At 35.9% G+C, this 19,000-nt stretch overlaps 1 protein-coding gene across 4 annotated transcripts in view; it reads right to left on the bottom strand.

Annotated features, from left to right (window-relative positions):
• ZNF385D (zinc finger protein 385D) overlaps positions 1-19,000 on the bottom strand; it is a 417,123-nt gene that overhangs the window by 125,667 nt on the left and 272,456 nt on the right. For all 4 annotated transcript variants that reach the window (XM_051808381.1, XM_051808383.1, XM_051808385.1 and 1 more), the window contains one exon: positions 11,123-11,265. In XM_051808381.1, coding sequence (XP_051664341.1) covers positions 11,123-11,265 — 143 coding nt within the window. The remainder of the gene's footprint in view (positions 1-11,122; positions 11,266-19,000) is intronic.

Below are 19,000 nucleotides of genomic sequence, written 5' to 3'. Positions count from 1 at the left end.
CTGTAGAACTTTGATATTTTATAGTATCTGAGTGTTTGTTCTCAAAGAAGGATTTTCATTTCAAAAGCATAGATCCTTTTTCATTTGTTTTAGTTCAACATGAGACATATTTTCAGTGAGTACTAAGGTTATTTTAATCTTTTCTTTTGAATTTAGAAGAAAAACATATTTAGGTTTCAAACAGATACAGTTCTCTAAAAGGAAAATTAGTGAGATTTAGAGAGAACAAACTTGCTTCAAAAAGTTTCAGGAGATATTAAATTCCTGGGAAGAGGAAAGGAACTGTTCCTGCCAGGAACAAAGACAGAAGAACTCCTTAAGTGGAAACTGGATATTTTAACTTGCTTTGCAATGTTTCCACTGTTACTTTTATACGTATGTGTACTAAGCAAATACATCTTTCAAGTACCTGTAATAAGTACTGAAATATTTTCGAGTATCTCTTCTTGAAAACCTTCTGCTCTTCCTCTCACCTCTCTTCCTTGCCAAACGCCATATATCCAGTATTTTCCAACCCTTTCACTGGCAGTCTCTGCACTGCCTCTCCTCTCCTAGACACCACTCTCTCATGTTACTTCCCAAAGACCAACAATAGCTTTTGCTGCTTCCCAGAGCTGATAGTATCATTTGGGAGGGCACTACTATAATTAACTCAGGCATCACCCCGGTGATTTATCTTTGTCATCTGAGTCCTAGCAACACCAATAATGTAATGGGCTGGGTCCATTAGCAAATCAGTCCATTACAAACACAAAATATGAGTAGGGTGATGGACAATTCTTCATCCACTTCCAGCTCCCACGAGCATAGCACCTTAAAAATAGTACTTAGACTTCTACTGTTTATAGCAAGTCAAAGTTCATATATTCTTATATCTTCCTACTAGTTAGGTTACCCAAGGAAATTTTCCTATGTATGTCTCTGCTTGGACATATTAGACACTGTCTAAGGAAGGGAATGAGAAAACTCAAATTATCACATTAATATTTACGATAAAAAAACTCTCTTGCCGATTCCATCCAGTTAAGTATGTTACCTCATGGGGGGCAACCACATGCCAAGACAATACATTTGGCTCAAGAACTTCCTAAAATACACCTCACTGAAGGCACAGTCTGGCAAGTTATTGCCACTTGCGTTCTCTACTGTCCTGCTCTCCCTCAGTTGTCAGAGAAAGGCTATAGGCAGAGATCATGCTTTGGTTTGGTGCTGGCATTTTAATTTTTAACCAAGCATGGACGTGGTGGACTACAGATAAGTTTAACGAAAAGTACACAGGAATAAAGAAAGTAAATGATGCAGATTTACAGCTTCTCTGTTTTCTTGACAAATGTCCCAGAAATAACTTAAATCTATACCACCACCCTAAAATTGTCATCAAGTATTCCTTTCACAGGCCTATTTTGTTCAACTTCAGAAACTCTTGCCATGGCCTCCATTCATTAGTATCAACCTCTCTGACATTCAAACATCCTAACAGTTTCACAGTAGCAAACTATGGAAAGAAACTTCTGCTGGTCAGCTTTGCAGCAGGTTTACACCACCTCTAACTGTAATTAGGAGCGTCTCCTATATATATATTTATTCTTTTATCTGCCATTTTCATTCACTATTTAGCCTTCTGTCTCGAGTCATTAAGATAGTTTTTACATTTAGTTCTAAACATGATTCAAACTTGGTGCTAATAATGACAAGATCACAGTTTCTTCACTTGATGATCCTTGTGAGTCCCTTCCAATTCAGAATATTCTGTGATTCTGTGATTTTATGACTGCTTTTGTTGTGGAAGGAAGCTACGCAATTTACTTAAAAATTTTTATTCTTTCTTATAACAAATATTAGGTAAATGCAATGTATCATCTAAAACTTTTTACTTGTCACATCACAAAACATTCGATTCTGGATAAAATATGGACAAAATATAATTTTTGACAGAAAACCTTTGATTTGTACTCTTTGAAATAGTAAAATTTTATATAAACTATATTGAAACTGATTTCCTGAGAGACATGAGCGTATGTACTATTCTTCAATTAATTATTTTGATTACCAATTTAATCTATATGAATATTTACATAGTATTACTTTTAGCATTCAGTAAAGCCAAATGAAAGATGTTGGAAAAAACCCAGTAGTTGCATGAGGACCTGGAATTCTATATCCAGTGTTACTGTACAAGTCCAGCGTATAACCTCTGGGGATTTTCTTCCCTTATCAAAAAATATTAGGAAAAAATAAATCGGACAGGACATGGACATTAAAGAAATATTCCATCAGAGAGTGCAACATGCAAAGACTTGATAAAAATGAGTTCTTCAGCAAGTGCCATTTACCAGCTCAAACTACTCTGAGTAAAGTAGTAGGAAAGAGCCCCAAATCTTTTCATAATCATAAAGGATAAAAGGATAAAAGACACATTCTTGAATAACAGTAGTACTGTTACTGCATGCTATGAATAAGAAATTAATGAGTAATTGTGCTTAGGAATGTATTTACTGTGTGTGAAATTACCTGTCATTTAAACTCATGTTTTTTTCAAGATACCTTTGAAATTTCTAAGAACCAACTACAAGTTGCAAAAAAAATAAAAAATAAATAATTCTGTAAATGGTTATTTATCTGTGTTAGCAACACAAACATACCTTAGGCTAGAAAAATTCATGCCTTGTTTCAAATCTTTCCAAATGTCTGTCTCATCAACAGAAATAATAGTGGTTTTAGAATTGTATCACTTTTTTTCATCCTCAGACTACAGGAATAAAATCATTGCTCTAAGTGATTCCCTTTCACTTTAATTGCAGTCTTTTTAGAAGAGGTTAATAAACATCCATATTTAAACTGTAGATTTTATGGGTTATACTTATTACATAAACCGTTAAAGTTTTATAGTCTTTGCAGAATAAAATAATCATTGATCTTTTTCATTTGAGTGCTATTAAGACAAAGGATGTAAACATCAACTGATTAAAACATCATTTAAAATGCTTTACAAAATGTTTTATAAAATTTAGTTTTAAGTAATTTTACTCATCAAGACTTGACAAATCTGAAGAGTACTTCATTTAATTTCCTTTATGAGAATGTTTTGCATGCAAAGCAAAAGCCTGAGGGACCTTCAGTCCCCATAAAAGGCTATGCTTTGGATACTATGACTTTTCAACAAGTTATCTTGACTCACAGTTAAGTCGACTCACAGTGCAGTGCCCTCCAGCAAATGTGTAAGGCAGAATGAGAAAACTCAGAAAGCCTATTCTTTTGCTATTACTACTCATCAGTTAAACAAACAAGCATGTGAGGTATTTAGATCCTACTGACTGTTTTAACAACAACAAAAACCCACTTAAATAATTTTTTAAAAATACACTGAAAACAAAGCTTACTGTGTGTCATTTCTAGGTATGTGGAGTCCTTTGTCCAGAGATCACTTCCAGCCTACAACACTGTTCATGAAAACACCTTCAAGTTTATAGTTCGTGGCCTACCGTATGGCCATACTTATTTAATAGTACAGTTGTGAGCTTGTAAGAACAGGATAGTTCTGTCTCAGACCTTTACATTTAATTATGGACATGAGAATTGGTGGAGAATCGTTAGAAGTTCACCCACTCTCACACGGCAAAAAGGATCAGCACAAACATCTCTTCCTCAGACACCAGGTGATGAGTGACTAGAGAGTGATACACGGCCTGAAAAATCCTAGAAAACTGTGAACTATCAAAGAGATGATGAAAGTAGACATACTATATGCTCAGCCTGCATGAAGAGCGACACCCTACCCACAATGTAAATACAATCTGCAGGGGGCCAAGTGACCACTAGCATTGAGATATCCATAAGGATCTTGAACAAGGCCACAGAACTGAACACCAAAAGAGATGGCAGATGGTGAAGGCCAAACACAGGCAATGCTATTACGCACATACTTACACAAAATAAGTCTTCCAGATAAATCAAAACAGATTAACCAAAGGCACACATTACACACTAAAAATTGGACAGCAACCAGAAAACAGGTATGGTCAAATAATTTACATCCACATTACAGTTACAGAAAGGAATTCAACGATAGGTATTATAATGTTCAGCAAGGTGAAATGATACAAACACAGGCTATCTTAAGATACCCTAAAGATTTCCTTCCCAGGAGAATACACATCCTAGAAACCTGAATTTGTTCTGAAAGCAATCACAGAAAGTCAGAGTACCCTTGATACAAATTTAACTTAAATAAAAATAAAAAATTTTAATTGATACTTTTTATGGTGTCTACCCATTTGTATTCAACTAACTCCTTGAAGCTCTCAAGACTACTGTATTCTATGTAGTGAGAGGTGACAGCTGCTCATTATAAGCATAGGAGACTGCTAATTCCCTAACTGAAACATAATCCTAAAGGTGTTCAAATAAGTTCTGAGGAATCAGAGAATGGGTTGTGTTGAAAGGGACCTATAAAGATGACCAAGCTGAATCGCCTGCCATTGACAGGAACATCCTTCACCAGATCAGGTTCTTCAAAGTCCCATCCAACCTGATCCTGAACACTTTTAGTGGTGGGGCATCCACAATGTAATATCTTTAATAACATTTTAATATAATACAACTTAATACCTTTAATATCTTTATTAATGATGTAGACAGAGGAATTGAGTGCACCATCAACAAATTTGCAGATGACACCAAGCTGAGTCATGCTGTTAGCACACCTGAAGGACAGGATGGCATCCAGAGTGATCTAGGCAGACACAGTATTCCTGGAGATCTGGATCTAGCCTAATCTAATTCAAAACTAGAAAAAGACAAAAGAGCTTAATTTCATCATGTCTCCTGAGCTGTAAATCTTTTTTGTCTGCATCAGAGAATCAGTGTTTTACTGATATTTCAAATAAAACCCAGAGTGTAGATTAAGGATTTAAGTGTACAGGAAATAATTCTGGCCAATTAAAATAATCAAATATTTCATACTGATGTTGATTCATTCCTGTTTTGCAAGCACCAAATAAAAGCAACTGAATTGCCAGGATTTTCTTGTGTTGGCTCACTCCCTAATCCTCTTCTTCTCCTGCAGATTTAGTTAAACATTCTGGACAGTGAGGAAAATGTTATTATAATAAAGAATTCCTCAACCCATTCATTATTTTTCTATTCTTTCCTATTTTGAAAAACATTCAGCTAAATAGCAATAGAGATATAGACCATAAAAAAGAGTACACCTACCTTACTTAGCTAACTTAAAATTGCAGTGCTATGCAAGGACACAAGCAAATCAATCCCCCTGTTTCTAGATACCTGCAAATGAGCAGTCATGCAAAGAATAACCCCAGAAGCAATAATCTCCTCTTTCTGACAAATTAAAAATTTGGTGCACTACAGTTTTTCACCTGATAAAGGACCTTTTCATGGAAATAACATTAAAAATCAGCACAGACTATACTTTTACTGCCAAGTTCTTCTGTATAGGCAGTATTCCTTTCTGATTCACATCAGACTTCGGCCACTATGTTGTCCTCCCCTCTTCTGCAAACAAAGCATTCTGACAGCATGTCATCAGTACTGAACTTAAAAGGATTTTATATGATGAGGAAAAATAGTAATGTTATGCTCCTCTGCTCAATTAACTCAGAAAGCACAAAACAGAACCACTATGTAGTGATATACAAAAAACTTGGGTTTATTTTGTAAATTTAAGGCTGATAACGTCTAAAAAAGCTAACGTATTTCAGAGTCCTCCTCCGCTCTTCACTATCAAAACGCTACATCTTATTCATAACATCCATAAAATTGGCACATCATTTCTGCAGCACATATCTCTCTTCTAGATAAAATAACTATCCAGGACAAGAGCCTAAGGAAAAGATTTTTAAAATCTCTTCTGGCAGCTTTCTGACAGGTTTTTTCCATGTTTCCTGGCATAACTCTTCCCAGAAATACTTCTCAGCAAGCAGGTTTTCTACATCGTCCATTTCTATCAGCTGTCTGGCCACAATAGGAGAAAACTATACCTAAATACACAAGCTTCACCTCTATAAATAGGGAGTGCAGCCTTTGTGCTGCCCTCAAAGCTGCTAGGATGTTACACAGGCTGGTTTTCAGGAAGCAAGGAGTACCACATTAGCACTTTAATCAGTTGCCACTGGTGCCATAACCCATGCACAGTGGATGCCCTTTACTTCTCCTCCTTTCCCGTATGGTAAACCTTTACCAGAGGAAGGTGAAATATGAAGTTCTTAATATTACACCTGGTGCTATTGGTATAGAACAAACAAACAGGAAAATCAGGGAACTGAACCAGGATTACTACAGATGGATCATGGATCATTTTCCATCCATGTTTAATACAGCTCTGACATTGTCTCTGCTCTTCCAAGTCATACATTTCTAGTCAAAACTGTAAACATGTTTCTTTCCAAAGGATGCTTATTTGAGAACCTTTCCACTGGCAACAAGGCTTTAATTTAGAGTTAGGGATGGAGCTTTTCAAGCAACATTACTCTTTCTGCTTATAAGCATTTATTCAGATCTTCTACATTGTATACCTCTTCCTTTACTGATTATGTTCATACTACAGTCTACAAAGTGTGATAAAATATCTTTTAGAAATTTTTCAGGAAAACGGTCAGCATATACTTCAAAGAATAAACAAACAAGGAGTGCAATGCGTTGTCTGATTTTCCACCTTGTAATGGCAAATGTCTTGGATTTCTAAACTTTAAATTCTATCTCTTGGGAGGTTGAAATATATAACTCTGAGAGCTTCAGAAATAAACAAAACCTGGTTTCTGATGTATCTGTGCTTTGGAGACTACAAAAAAGATCTACATGAGATTTTTTCCATTGAAGAGACCATCAGCTTAGGGTTGATGTTGATGTGTTGCAAAATTAAACACTTCTTTTTAGACCAGAGTCTTATACCAGTATTTTCCTACAAGTTAATTAACTTCTATACTTTGATGCTTTGTGAAATTTCTTTGCAATGAACAGAAACACCACATATGCACTTTCACATGCACTCACCCATATTTAATACAAATGCTAAAGTTTTGTATCTCCAAGAACTAATTCCTAGAAACACAGAGGCTTACAGCTTCTCCCTCTGCAGATGAAAATGCAGAAGTATAAAAAGTGTTTGCTAAACAATCTCAAATATTTTTCAGAACAACAATTTAATTATTTTTCCATTCCTCAACAATCTTCAAATTATATTTTAAAAAGCTACATAAGCATTGTTTATAGACATAGTTTCTCTCCTTCAACAAAATTTAGCCATTTAAATCCCATACAGTCGATTCATCTTTTTAGATCAGATAAACTTGCAATGAACTTGTGATTCTTCAGGGTCTGTAACAGTGGGCTGTTTTCAGTTTAAACAGTTGTGTTGTTACGATTTCTTTTTACTTGTGACTTAAGGGTATCCATTTGCTTCACAATTAAGAGCATAGCAGCTACAAACGTTCATCTAACCAGATTGTTAATTGCAATGTTTGCTTTATACTTCCTTGTATAAATAGAAAATATTCCTCCTGAAACTGAATGGTTCAAAGGTTCAGGTTATCTTCCTGACATTTCTCAGGTTACTCACTTTTTACTTTTCCTTCTACTCAGTGTCTGGAGATATTCCTGATAAAAGCTTGCATACCCCATGTTATCTCTTCTAGTCTCTTCTTTGATGAAAGCTTTTGTCTTTGTGGAAACCAGTGCTGAATGTTTTCTTCAGAGGCAGCCAGCAAAAACTGAGCTAGTTTTAGAGCAAAATCATCAGTAACATAGAAAGTAATCTTATTTTTAAAATAAACTGAAATAGAGTAAAAATGTTATAAAATACACCTTACTATTATTATTTGCAATTCTTAAAATCACTGCTTGGTTTTATCTATTAGTTCCTATGTATGTGTCTGAGATTCACCACTGGTAAGTTACTTTTGCTTTCACCTCTCCTAATATTTTTATCCAGTTCATCTGAATCCTCAAATTCCCTTAAGATTGTCTTTAGATAAAATTAGAACCATAACTGAAATGAGAGCATTCCTCTGTAAATATACAATAGAATGTCAGCACTTCTGTCATCTGATTTCTGACTGGAATTTAATATATGAGCTGTGAATAGTTTGTGACCTGTCCATAATGTGGGATTCATCTTAATGCAGACGCAAAGGAGCCAATTCCTCATTATAGTCAGAAGAGATGAATGAGAACTTTCAGGGCTCACTTCATCTCACACCAAAGTATACATACAGGGTGATTGTACTGCAAGATGCCTTTATGCATTTTTCTCCACGTAAAATGTTGGAGAAATTTATTATTTTTCTCCATTATATTTTGTGAGGAAACTTAGGCTGATTAGCTCAGATGCCTATGTCTATAACAACCAAACTCTCAAGCTGAGAGACCGCTTATTGTCTCTGAAACGTGTCTCAATTTTTACTCATGTTTCATCTTGATCATGTTGTTTTCATAAGAAGGTTGTTGAAAAGTGGCCAGTAAAAGGCCAGAACTTTGGGCTGCACTCTAGCCTCTTGGCAAGTAGTCTGGACATGCTGCCAAACTCATTAGTTCCCATGAAATTGGACTAGGGTGAAGAGGTCTTTAGAAATCCATTTCCTATGACGCAATCTATGACCCTGATGTCTCAATCAAGGGTAAAGCTAATTTATTGAATATACGAGAGAGAACCTCCAGTTCAGGTATTCTTTTACTGATCACCTGCTTGATCTTGTTTTAGCCATAAAGCAAAAATGATTCTCCACTGATACTGCGTAGGATTGACAGTGAAGTCAATGAAGATAAAGCCTTATCAACAGCTGCAATTGTTCATGAACGAGCATATTTACAAAGATCGTTTTTTGATTAAACACTTGTTTTCTGTCTCACATTCACATACTGAAACCCCTGTCACACATTCTGTTTAAAGTTTAATATGACGCCTGGTTTACCTTCTCCTTGGGCTGATAATGCTCAGGAGCTGATGTGTCCCCAAAAGCTTCATCAGCTTGGAAAGAATTTCTGGAAATATGCAAAACTACTCAGCTAGTCTATCCATTTGTAGATTGTCGTTAACCAGCTCTGGCATATGAGCTAAACATAGCAGCATTCAATAATGTACTGTTCACAAAGAAAATGGGAACACTGAGGATGATGCTGCATGTCAGCACATATGAGAAGGCAAAAGTCACTTTGCAATGTGAAGACTATGAGCAGCAAGGTAGTTCTGTTAACAGCATCCTAACACTCAGGATCAACATATTTGCCAAAGGTGGACTTGGCAGATGGCCACACATCACAGGAAGCAATACTTTGCATGGGAACAGACTTCAGAGTGCTGTTAAAAGGGCTGTGAGTCTCACTCCTCGAACCTAGGCTCACTTTACTGAAAAGCTGAAGAGATTATGAGTCTATGAAGTCCAACAATAGTGCTTATACCAAGTTATATGATACTAAGATGATGTTCAGGAATAACAGGGTTTAGATACGAGTCTATTTTTACTTTCTTACTTCCAAATTAATACAAACATGACTTCTCCACTCCTCCTTCAAAATAATTAGAGAAGCCAAGCAGTCTGTACAACAAGAAAGACAGTGAAAATTTATGGAAGAACAAAAGATTAACAATTATTAAAATTTATCATTATATTCCATTTCAATTATGTAGAGTTAAACAATGAGCAAAACAATCTGAAGACTTTGAACTATGGAAAATCCTGAGGAAAAAATACGAGAAATTGTAGTAGACATCTTTTAAAAATTCAGCTGGTCGCATTAACTACAAACAGTGATCACAAAGCACGACTGGTTAAAAGACCCCAACCCTAAAGCACACTAAACAAGTCTAAAGTTTTATCCATTTCATTATAAGTTATCAGTAACTTGGTCAAAACCAGCACTTTTTAAAACCTTGCTGCATACCTACGCACTTTATAAAATGTGAAAAGGTTTTTTATAGTAGCAATTCTTTGAAACATTGTTTCTCTGCATTTTAAGAGTTGAAGTTATAGTTTCTCTGATCCTTATTAATGCTGTGAATTACGTGAATTCAGGACTGTATAGTTTTGACAATTAGTTAATTTTAACTAGTTGAAAGAAAAGTGAACATTCATGAAAGGTAAAAAATGAACAATTAGTTATGGAAATCTGCTATTGATTATGACAAATTGCTACTAGAATACCCATTCTAGTTCTTTTACTACTCTTAATTACCGTGATTAAGATTTCTGCACATCAATTAGAATTGTTTTGGTATGACAAATTCCAATCCCTTTGTGTCTCTCAAAGTAGGTAAGCACACATGTTCTTAAGTGTTTTTTTTTCTATATCTAGTATATGTAAATAAGAAAAAAAATTTCTAAGAGTATATAAAATTAAAAAGGGGCATAATTCTATAAAGTCAAAATTTACATAAAACCAACCTAGGCTTTTTTTTTCTTTTAGAGTATTAATTATCTCAGACAGAAACAGGAAAATTGAAACATTCATGACATATGTCAGCAGCATAATTAAAATACTTAAGGATGAACAAGATTTCTATCATCATACCTAGCATGACTAAGTAAAAAAAATTATTAAAGAGAAATATATTCTAAGATAGATTTAAACCTAGGACTTGAGAAATAACCTATCTTAACCTGAAAAAAATACCCTGGATTGTTTCTCATTGAATACCTCAAATACCAGCTAACACTGTTCTCATACTTACTTTAATTGCCCTGATAGCATTTGCTTTTGTAGCCCCTGTAAATTCTTAGAATTTCTCAGGAATGCTGTTGGAGATGAGGTATAGAATACCATCGCACTGAAACTTTCACTCTCTTGAGAGTTGCAGCAAACTGTAAGCAAACTGTCCTAAATTACAATGGGAAACTCACAAGCCCTGGGAATGAATACAGCCTGAAACTTTTTTGTGTGTCACTTGGGATCATATAATTTTTTCCTCCTACATTACTTCTGACTAACACTCAGGTAGGCTTTAATTTATGGCCTAGCAGTGTGCCTGAAAGAGCTATTTGGCCCTCAGTAAGGGAGAGGATATTCCAGCTTTAATAGAGTACATAAAATTCTACTTTGTGTCCTCTTGAGTCTTCCATGGAAGCTGTGGCTCACTGAGGTGGACCATAACTGTTAGGAGTGTACTTACTGCATTGAAGTTGGGGAAGAGATTGACTGCTGCAGCAGTGTCCAGAGGAAATGGAAGAAACGGTTTAATATCCAGCGATGGCTGCAAAGGTGGTGCAGGAGGACGCACTAGGGCTGGAAGAGCAGGGCTCTGGCATGTGCCACCTGCATGTACAAAGAGACAGAAGGCATTCAGTAAGTACTGTGACTGGGGGGAGGGGAGCCAGTTCAAAAAAAACATCGAAAAGCCAATATTGGATCAAACAAATACATTTTTATTAGTCCACAAATTACTGCATTACTGAAAAAAGCATAGCTGACTCAGTGACTATTGGTTACAATTCTTTGTCAGTAATTGCTTCAGGTGTCAGTCTATCATTTTAAAAATTAGTTCACAGATCAGTTATTTCCATGGATTGTCTAGAACAATAGTCCAGCATACATCTGACGTCCCTTTAGAGCTTCAGCTAGTCTCATTCTCCTATATATAACTTCAGTGCTTCATCCCTACTCTGTTGTTCAACCCTATAAAGGCAGACTACTCCAAAAGAAAAACAACAACTTCAGCTCAGCAAAAGTCATGTCATTTGCAGACTTTTGATTTTTTAATTAAATGCTCGCTCATGAAGCCAACAGCTTCAGTTTCAACATAAACCTCACAAACATGACATACCTTGTCACCTCAACAGTTGATCGATACAAATCTAAAAATCCAGACAATTTCAACAGCCACCAAAATTCTGTTTGTGGGAAGGTACCGATGAACACTTTCTGCTCTTTGCAAGGGGTGGAGCTCATTCAGACTCTGTGCAGCAGAAAGCTCCTCCCAGCTAACCACCAGCTCTGTGGGAACCTAATGCAAATGAAGAAATCCCCTTGCATACTAATAAGGTGCTACCTGCTTGCAGTGGACCCTATTTTGCTTATTTGTTTGCCCCTTGCCACAAGTTGGAAGGATCCAAGCTCATTCTCTCCTTTCAATGTCTCCTATGTTTTGGTGGCATTCCAAAACATCAATTCCCTGTTAATTAAAGACTATTTGGATCCTAGGAAACTGTTAAAATATGCCAGTGTTCTTCTAATCTGAGAGGCAGGCAACAGACTGTAAAAACTTTCTGGTAAGAGTCCAAGAAACAGTAAAAAAAAATGTAAAGGGGAATTTTACCCCACTCCCTGAACAGAGACACAGTCAGACAGATCAACAGAAGGGAGAGATCCAAAATCTGTTTCTTTTTTTCCTCTCATACACACAGACACTTCATTAGACAAGTTGCATACATTCTTTAAGAGCCCAAATACAAAGTAGTCAAAATGATATATGGGATCTCTCTGTATTTGGCCAGAAAATCTGCTAACAAGGTTTGTCATTTTATGCATCTAATTGGTGGCTAACAACAGAGGATTTAATTAACCAGTGCAAAAGATCATTCAAAGTTGTGCTTCTAGGTATAAAATCAGCTGGAGCCAAATTCTGAAAGACTGTATTTTTCGCCAACTTTCAATGCCTTTGTGAAGCATTTCACTAAGAATCACTGGAAGAAAAACCTTACCCACTAGTAAATTAAAGGTATTGGATTAGGGTTCACTTGAGTCTCGTGATAGGTTTTTCCCATAGAGTAACTGCCACTTTTGGAGTAATTTCTACATTTACCTGAATGCAAGTGTATAAGAAATCATTCTTTTAATGCAGCAGTTGAGAATATAGGCAACAGAAAAACAGAGGGCAAGTAGCTCTGATTTCCACAGCTCACTAGCATAGAATCGTCAAGGTATTTCATGGTTGCCATTGGTTTCACAATTGCTACATTCCCATGGTATTATTACAAAAACACAGTAAAAATAAATTTAACAGATCAGAATGGTGATGAGGTAATGTTGAACATGCCAGTCACACCCTTCCTGAATAGAAAAGACCCACAAAGGTATTTTTTTTTACACGCTGGAAATACTTATTTTTTCTCATGTAAAGCTTTTACAGATCATGCAGTGAAGAAGTCACTCCTATCAAAAAAAAAGAATAAGAAGTGCCCAGATTGCACCTGAGATTGCACAGAATCACATAGAAATTTCAAGGTGAGCATTTTCCTGGCAATAGCAAAGAATTTGAAGTTGATTAAACACTTTATAACTCACAAATGCAAACCGAAACTGAACTGAGGAATATCAGCTGTGCTTGGGGATACAGCTCACTGGGTGTATTATCTCAGTGCTATGGAGGAGGGCCTCATAGGTTCAGATTACGTAGAGCAACAGCAGTGGTATCCCATACTTTTCTAGGATACCAAGCCATGAAGGATGAAATATTTCTACTCTGTGATCCTTCCCTCTGGCATGACTCGGCACTCACGCACCTGCTGCTGCCAGCCAGTGCAGCGCAAAGTCATCTGGGGACGAGAACACGCTTTAAATGGAAAAATTCAGCCAGCTCTGCAGGACCTTGGCTGGGACTCAGAGCCTCTGGAACACAGTTTAAAATCTACCACAGTCCTGGCTACAGTGGTACAGAAAATTAGTATGTTCAGGAGCACAGCTGCTCTCTGTTTTTTCAATAGTGTCAGACATGTCCCTTAATGATGGAGCATGTGAGAGGCATCATGAAATTTGAGGTTTTGCTTGCAAGAAATTCTCTAATGTTTATGGCTGCAAAAATTAGCTTTTATTTCCATTTAGCATGCACAGAGTTGTAGTCTAGAATCCACAGCAGAAAAGCTGAAGCAATGGAAACCATTTTTGTGACTCAGCTTAACTGATGAACCTTTGGACAACCTTTGAGAATACCAGTGTTAACTATTTCCAACCTAATCCATTAGCAGAGTGATGGAGAGGGGTAGAAGCCCACTGGGAAGAGTTCTTGAAGAGCATATACAGATAAATTCCAAGTGTTACTGAACATTGGATCTCAGCAAGGAACCATAACGATTACTTAAGACTCTTTTGGTGTTCTGTATGATAAGTTTCTACACAAAGACCTCTATAGATTTCCCTATGCACAAGGAACACTACTGATCAACAAAATGAAGACAAAGGTTCAATGTCAGCCTTTTCACAAACTTCCTTCCAGAAAGGTTTGGGTAACATTGACCAACAAAATTAGGATAACATCCCACAACACTGATGAGTTTTTTCCACAGCCTGTGCTTGATGCTCTGTGTTATTATTACCTGAAGTTCACATAGACAACCTTGTCAAAAACTAGGTGCATGCATGGCCTGACTCAAGATAGTCCCCCCCAAAATGTAATTACATTTATAAGTAGGGTGCTACAATTACTTAAAATGGGAGGTTAGTAATGTATTTTGTAATTCCAGTGTTACAAGTTACTGATACCATAGTCTAAACACTAAACTCTAAAGAGAAAAGGGCATCAGATTTTAAATGCGAGGTGAATGTTCAGACATTTGAGAAGTTTATGTTAATAATTTTACCTTAATTTTCTTTGTAGGAAGCACAAGCATAACACAACTTAGAAGATAATTAGCTCAGCATTTTGACCAAATTTGAAGCAATCATTCATTTCTTCAATTTTCAGGCAATTTAAAACACGGGCAAGATAATCTCTTGGACAAAGGCAGTGGAAATACATCCAGGGTGTGAGCATACAAGTTTGAAGAAAAGCTCACCACAAATCTTTGCAACTTCCTAAATCACATTGAGACAGTTTTTGAGAACTTCCCCAGCATCAACCAAACTGTGTATTTTTACATATGGATGCAGTTCTGTGTCTCCAGCTGGGACTAGACATTTTTCCCTACCCTGGGTATTCTGGGTTGCAATACAGTGTTATGTTCTAGGCACAGACAGCCTACATGGTACAAAGCCATGTGTCCAGCATGAGGTTCATGCTCTTGGTGGCAGACCTCAGTCAAGTGGTTCTCCTTCTGAAACCACTGGTGATATGAACTTCACCACCACAACACCTTTCTTGCTAAACCAAGGGAATATGACAAAAACAGATGAACAGATGATTCCTGCAAGTTCCACCTCAAACTGTGCATTTCACAAGAAATTGCCATATTTTATTTGTTTTGAGTCAGAATGTGTATGAATAGTTATGTCCATCCTGTCCCTCCCCCCCATTGTGACTTTAAAAACCATGTTTCACTATGGAATTGAAAATAGATTTTAAAATGAGAAGTCATATTAAAAAAAAAAGAAACCATGTATCTTAAAAATGCTAAAGTTTTGATCTCAGAGATTTTTTTTGAGGTCACAGTTCTTTACAAAAATTTAACACCTTCTGGCAGAAATTTTGCTTTCAGTGAAATAGCATTTACTGATACAAAACCTTCCCATGTAAATTTTTGTGCCCAGTTCACCTGAAATATTCCTTGGATCAGTTTTAGGTAACGAGTATAAACAGCTGTAAGTACTGACCCTGAAATCTGGATTAAGGGAACCACAAAAACTGAGTATGCACAAAGGAAACAAAAGAAAATGGTGTTAGAGTAAACAGACATGATAGAGCAGGGAGGTTTTTACATACAGGAAAATAAATAGCAAGTTTCCTTAATTTTTCTCAAGGAGATCAAGATCCCTGTTCCTCAAGTTCCCTAATCAACAGTTCAACAATTTGGCTACTGCATATAGCCATATTTTGTAACTTGGCTATAGAGAAAGATATGTTACATCTTTTCCTGCATAGTTTTATCTCATGCACACTGTCATTCTCAATCCTTTTAAACTCAACTGCAGGTCTAGTTTCCAGAAAAGGAATCACAAGATCTATTATCAAATAGTCTCTCTTAAGGAAGAAGCTAGCCCAGATTTTGCAGACACAAAAATGTAGATAATTTTTTGCAACGCATTTGGAACTTAGAGGTATGTAAACTGGGCAGGAACTCCTAAACTAATACCCCATTAATCTAAATCTTTTGCAGTTCTTCTATCACTATTACCACCATAAACACTGAGTGAAAAAGCAAATCTCTGCAAAATTCCATTTTCATTCCTCGTTACTTTGCAATTTTTTCCTTCTGGCCATGTGTACAGCCATTTTGAGTACTGCAAAGACACTAAACTACAATTTCCCTTCCTTCCTGGAGTCTGAGTTGGTTTGCAGGATCATAATATGGTTTCTCTAAGATATGGATATTTCCATGTTTTCCACCCCATCCCACACCTCTCTCAATATTTCCATGATAACTTATTTGAGTTCAAAACAATACTCACATTTTACCTTGGCAGAAGCTCAGAGAACCTTTCAGCTGGTATGACTCAGTGGAGAACCCAGGAAAGCACCACTTAAAAGTTAACTTTTAGGTAGTTTTAAAAGATGACTTCAAAAGACATCATTAATATTTTTTATATAGGATCCTAATACCTGACAGTTCACATGCAGTAAGCATTAAAATGTATCCTAGAGAGCCCAAGCCAAACCAAGAGTTTTTCCTAGAAAATTTTCAAGAACACTGACTCAGGTTATTTTAAAACATAAAAGGGAAGAGATATGTGGAGAGCTCATGTTCTAGCTTATAAATGTACATGAACCTACATTTGGATAACTCAACATCAGTTGGAATTTTTAATTCATTATGAATTAAGTTTGTCAGTGGGCCAAAGAAAAGGTATATTTGGAAGGATTTTCTTCAAAAAGACAATAAAGTCACAGGCATTTAAGAATAGTGATGTTGAATAATGCTCTTGATGTAAACTGTTGGATATCACATTTATGTCTTCAGAGAATTTGATAAAATAGGAAATTTTAAGACATCCAAAACCAAAAGAATAACATTCTTTGAAATATAACAGAGACAATGAAACATGAATTGTAAATCTGGCTTTTAGGAATTAGTTTAATGTAATCTGTCATTGGGTACTCCCTTTTATCACTGTATGGTAGTCTTCATCTTTTTTAACAGATACTTTTCTTAAAAACTGCTGTATTGTCCCTTTAAAGGTAAATTCAGTTCCACAAAAAGTAGTACTAATGATCTAACCTGACATGGCAAAATGAGCCTCACCTAATCACTAAACTACTTATTTTAATAGGTTACATATTATTCCATATAGACTGAAAGGAGATTAGGTGTAAACAAATGACATTGTGCCTCTGGAGAATTTATTGCTCAGAAAATCTAAGTTCTGAACACTTATGGTGTTAGAACTTAGATCCTTGTACGGGCTTTTGTTTTGTGCGTATTTGGGGTTTGTTTCTTTCTTTTTGTTTGTTTGTTTGTTTTTTTTTTAGAAGGGGAAATCAGGATTTTAAGGTGTTTTTTGGCTTCTGCATTGTTCACAGACTTTTTGGAGAGTGCTTTCATTATATAATAATCTCAAAAATATTTTAAAAATTTGGATATCTCCATTTAAACACAATACTGTTACATATAATCCCTCCTGGTTTCAGGAAAAAAAAAAAGAAAAAAAAGACTGTATTAAATATTTGAAACCCACTAGAAAAGAAGAGCCCTCAAAAGGGGGCTCCAACCACACCAGTTTTGATGCTGCTGACTCTCCTGAGACAGTTTGAGGGTAAAGTGTGCTGCGTGGCCGTACAAGTTTTCCTCTCAGAGGTTTTGCTGTTAGTAATGCTAACAGTGGCTAGTCACTTTGAAGAGGATGAATGCAACACTGTCTCAGCTGTGGAGATCTGTGAGTAATTGATTTTTTCAGTTCACTGGCCAAACCAAAAAATAAAGACAATTAGGGAGGAAAAAACCACCATTGTGTCAGATGAAACTTTTCTTTCAACCAAAATGACATCCTATAGTCCCTATTTGGATACTTAACCATTTTTGTTATCTAAATATTGGCAAATTTCAAGCATCCAAACCCAAACAGTTCAAAATGACTCATTACAAAAATACTTTCAAATCTCTTTCCATCTTTTCTTCCCTTCCTTTTTTTTTTTTTTTTTAAAGTAAACCTCTTCCAGTTTGGCACCAGTAAGTACCAACTGTTTATTTTTAGGTAACATTTTTCAATATATCCACTATTCACCTGGAAAGTTTGAATTAGTTCTGGTCATTTGCTGCTATTCAAAGTATTATTTTGTCTAGAGACAGTATTTTTTCTGTGATTCCTCCAAACTGAGCTAGTTTGGAAAAAGAATTATTATTATTATTATTATTATTATTATTATTATTATTATTATTATTATTATTATTATTTTTAGAACCCTCTGCATCATAGGGTTTTTTTAAAGTCTTCTTTCACAGATACTAGAGTTTTGAAAACATAAAATCATATATCCCAATACAAGAATTTTGATTGGAAAATGTACTCCTCTAGATGTACAGGGGAGTATATTTCTCTTTTCATTGTATAGAATCCTGTGAAGCTACTATCATGATGCTGGACCAGGAAAATGCAGAGACAAATTTTCATGAATACTCTGATATCCATTATTTCCTGTCATAATTTTCTTTATTTTGCTAAACAAGCTCAGGTATATGCTCCCTTTTTTCTACCTTATTCCGTCCTGTTCCTTTACTATTACTCATGTGCATTACAGACAGGTGGGCCCAGCTTACAATGAAGTCCAGCCTGTTGGAATAGGATTAGCACTGCTCAGCACTGTGCAGACCTTACCCACCTCAGGCCACAGGGACAATAATGTCAACAATATCACTTCTTTCACCCCATATCTAGAATATGCTATGGACTGAAGAAAACACTGTACCAAATAAAATATTTATTTTTTTTACATAACACCTACTGAAAGACAATGATCCAAACTTCAGTACTTAATACTGTCAAGCAAGGAATTCCTCTAATTCACTATGGGCCACATCTTATATGGATTTTAAATTGCACAAGGGCAGCAACTAAGCTTTTTATTTCAGAAACATGACCTACCTAATTGAGCTCTTCAGAATCCTTTGGGCTTTTACTGCAGTTGGTCAGACAAATTTGGATCTTTTTTTTTTTCCACTATTGGAAGCTGTTGGATCACTGAAAA

Source organism: Manacus candei, unplaced genomic scaffold (genome assembly GCF_025592945.1).
Source record: "Manacus candei isolate 608988 ecotype Guabito, Panama unplaced genomic scaffold, ASM2559294v1 h1tg000072l, whole genome shotgun sequence".
Classification (NCBI taxonomy): domain Eukaryota; kingdom Metazoa; phylum Chordata; class Aves; order Passeriformes; family Pipridae; genus Manacus; species Manacus candei.
Note: the sequence above shows the minus strand (reverse complement) of the source record. Positions and strands in the feature narration are given on the sequence as shown.